General features: G+C 45.8%; 1 protein-coding gene across 1 annotated transcript in view; it reads right to left on the bottom strand.

Moving 5' to 3' along the window:
- SARC_05536 (hypothetical protein) overlaps positions 1–3,910 on the bottom strand; it is a gene marked incomplete at both ends in the record, with an annotated part of 10,664 nt that overhangs the window by 1,627 nt on the left and 5,127 nt on the right. The window contains 3 exons of the mRNA XM_014300605.1: positions 1,058–1,159; positions 2,480–2,705; positions 2,907–3,029. Coding sequence (XP_014156080.1) covers positions 1,058–1,159; positions 2,480–2,705; positions 2,907–3,029 — 451 coding nt within the window. The remainder of the gene's footprint in view (positions 1–1,057; positions 1,160–2,479; positions 2,706–2,906; positions 3,030–3,910) is intronic.

Genomic DNA, 3,910 nt, shown 5'->3' on the forward strand with positions numbered 1-3,910 from the left:
TTTCTGTGTGTCTGTTGGGCTTACACTGGGAATAGGCACTAGGTTGTGCCAGTGCCATCGGCACGTTTGCACAAAATCGTTCCAAAGTAATGCTGCGTCATAAATGCCTGGCATTGTAGATAAGACACGAGCGCAGAGAGGGAGGGGTAGGACATGAGTGATTAATACGATACAATAGTGGTACAATAAAACCCTAAAACCCTAAACCCCTTATGCGAGACAACAGCGTATGAGCGCAGAGAGAGATGGGTATGACATGAGTGACTAATACGATCCATTGGTGGTAAAATAAGACATGCGAGACAATAGAGTATGCATGTGGTAGAATAAATATTATGACATTTCAACATACATATGAGAAAGACCAATACATGTGATGCAATAAGATACGTGTGTAGTAGAAGCAGATATGTGACACAATAACATACATGTACACATGTGCAACAATACGACATGTGATACAATAAGATACGCGTGTAGTAGAAGCAGATATGTGACACAATAACATACATGTACACATGTGCAACAATACGACATGTGATGCAATAAGATACGTGTGTAGTAGAAGCAGACATGTGACACAGTAACATACATGTACACATGTGAAACAATACGACAAGTGATGCAATAAGATACGTGTTTAGTAGAAGCAGACATGTGACACAGTAACATACATGTACACATGTGCAACAATAAGACATGTGATGCAATAAGATACATGTGTAGTAGAAGCAGACATGTGACACAGTAACATACATGTACACATTTACAACAATACGACAAGGTGTACCACGCCACACAGCGCACACGCGAGCATATGAGACGTGACAGTGCTCAACTACACAGTACGTCCATGTGCCAAAGAGACGACTCAGAGCACGCGCAGACAGACCACTGTTGTAACAGAATGTAACACAGGCGCTTCAGGCGGCAGTTTTAACAGGACATCCTATCATTATATACGTGTAACAACGGCAAGTACCGGTGACACAGGCGCTTCAGTAAGTAGTTTTAACAGGCCATCCTATCATTATAGACGTATAACAACGGCACGTACCTCTGTAGTGTCGATCGAGCACGCACATGTACATGCCCAAGGCAGCGGTTATACACTGATAAGGGTCGTTGTAGTTCCACGGGGGTCGTTCCAGACCTTTTGCTTTGGGTTTAGGGTGAAGTGGTGGATGGCAAGAATGAGCCCGCGCGCTGTTATGGAGTGTGTGACGTATGTGATATGGCAGGTGCTGCTGTGGTGTGGTGTATGTGATATGGCAGGTGCTGCTTTGCTTGAGTGTATGGCTGTGGCTGTGGCTGTGTCCCCACTTGCTCGTGAATTGTACGTACAAGCTCGTGACATCTATGCCACCTCCGTACGCAAGCGTATGTGACATCTGAGATATGTGGAATTGCTGTACATACGTTATAGGCTTATAGGAAAGACTATCTGTGATCAAAGAGTGGCGTGTCATGCATGTATAATAGACACCAACTACGAATGTCACGCTGTCTCCATGGCAACGTAACTCTCGGCATCCTGTCTAGGGTACACACAAATAATCTGCAGAAGTTTGAAGGTCAATAACAAGGATGACATTATCGCATCGAATACACACACACACATTTCCCACAAAGACTTCACTAGCATAGATATCAGGGCACCACTGCAGAGACACCATTTACACATATAGGAATGAGACGTGATATATAAAGATTATTTGTGCCCAAGATACACGTATTATCTATGGTGAGACATAACATCTATGGTAGTGAAACACATACATAAAAAATAAATACATAGTATGTATGGTTAGACGTAGTATCTATGGCGGTGAAAGTCATATAACTCATATGGCCACTGCATAGACACCATCCACACATTAGGAATGAGACGTGATGTCTAGAGATTATTTGTGCCCAAGATTCACATATTATTAATGGTGAGACATAGTATCTATGGTAGTGAAACACATACATATAATAAAAATGCATAGTATGTATGAATAGACATAGTATCTATGGCAGTGAAACACATACATACAACTCCTACCGCCGCCGCCGCCTCAATAGAACAGCACGGAGAACACCATTGACTATGAAGAACACACAATATTACATCACCACCACCGCATATAGCCTCCCAATAGCAAGACATCCTCCCAGCTGCGATGAACACATATCATTATATCACCACCACCGCATATAGCCTCCCAATAACAAGACATCCTCCCAGCTGCAATGAACACATAACATTATATCACCACCACCGCATATAGCCTCCCAATAGCAAGACATCCTCCCAGCTGCGATGAACACATAACATTACATCACCACCACTACCGGATATAGCCTCCCAATAGCAAGACATCCTCCCACCAGTACCAACAACGCCCACCCACACCCCAACACGACCCCACAGACACCGGCATTGATCCCGCCACTCCACCACCCCCCCCCCCCCCGGTTTTTCTCGACTACAAACCTAGTTTTTTCTCAATCTCGGCCTTCAGATTGAAGCACCGCGACACCATCATGACCACATCGTCCTGGGTCAGCCCGTGGCGGCCTGGTTTGTGTGTGCTGTGGGAACTGTTGCGCATGAGCCTGGCCCCTTGGGTGGTGATCTGTGTACCTGCTGAGCCGATGGCCGTAGACAGGTGATTGACTGCCTGGCTGAGACCGGCGGGGTCGTAGCCATAGCCGGAGTTCTACGAAGTACGAAAGTACGGCAGAGACGGGTGGAGATGAACTACGGGTGAATGTGGAGCAGGGTATGACACAGGGAGTGTATACGCACGCGCCAATGGCAACTGCACGTGTTGTGGTATCGTAGTCGGTACAAACAGATCCCACCACTCGTCTACTTCCTGATACATACACTACACCAACACACCCCCACAGCCACTCACCGCGTGCTTGGCTGTCATCTCTTCAAAGCCTTCTTTGCCCAGTGCTCGAGGCGCCTCACTGTCGCCCTCCACGAAGTGGCGGCTCAGTTGGTTCTCGCTAGTCAGCATGCTCAACACGGGAGCCTGTGGTTTATAAGCGCGATAAACCATGGGTTATTTACGCCATAAACTGTGTTTTGTATGAGTAATAAACGGATGGCAATTAATGTGACGAGCGTGGTTCGTATACATGGAACCAGTAGTACGTGTTTGCTGATTGTGTAAAGTGAACTGTGCTGTCATTCGGAGCGTCTCAGACAACTACATATACATTCTCGTGTATTTCCAAACTTCGTTTCTGGTCTGCGTTTGGTTGGCTATGCCTACCCGATATGCCTACCCATAATATTTACCGATATGTTTATCCATAATATCTACCGATATGTCTACCCAAAATATCTACCGATATGTCTACCCATAATATCTACCGATATGTCTACTCATAATATCTACCGATATGTCTACCCATAATATCTACCGATAAGTCTACCCATAATATCTACCGATATACCTATGTACCCATAATACTTGGCCTATCAGGACGGGCGCCTGCACTGGTCGGTTTGACGTACAGGGTTACATACGATATGCCAGCCGCAGGTGTTGAGCACGCACACCCACATGCGAACAGAGGAGTGACTATACACGATAGTTACAATATGTTGAGAGAGATCTATGAGTTACACCTCCACACCTCTGCCATCCAGACACGGCCCAGAGATAGCCTACGCTACGCAAGCGTCCCTGCAATCATGCCGTAAGTGTTTAATTCACAAACACACACTTGTATATATGCTAAGCACTACCTACTGTACGATTGTATGTGTATAGGATGTGTAAGGTGCACAAGCACACCTCTGCCATCCAGACAGCCCGGCGATAGCCTACGCTACGCAAGCGTGCCTCCTATCATGTCGTTTGCGTTGTTGTTGATACCGCAGGCTAAATACAGAAACACACACACA

The sequence above is a fragment of the Sphaeroforma arctica genome, assembly GCF_001186125.1.
Source record: "Sphaeroforma arctica JP610 unplaced genomic scaffold supercont1.356, whole genome shotgun sequence".
NCBI lineage: Eukaryota > Ichthyosporea > Ichthyophonida > Sphaeroforma > Sphaeroforma arctica.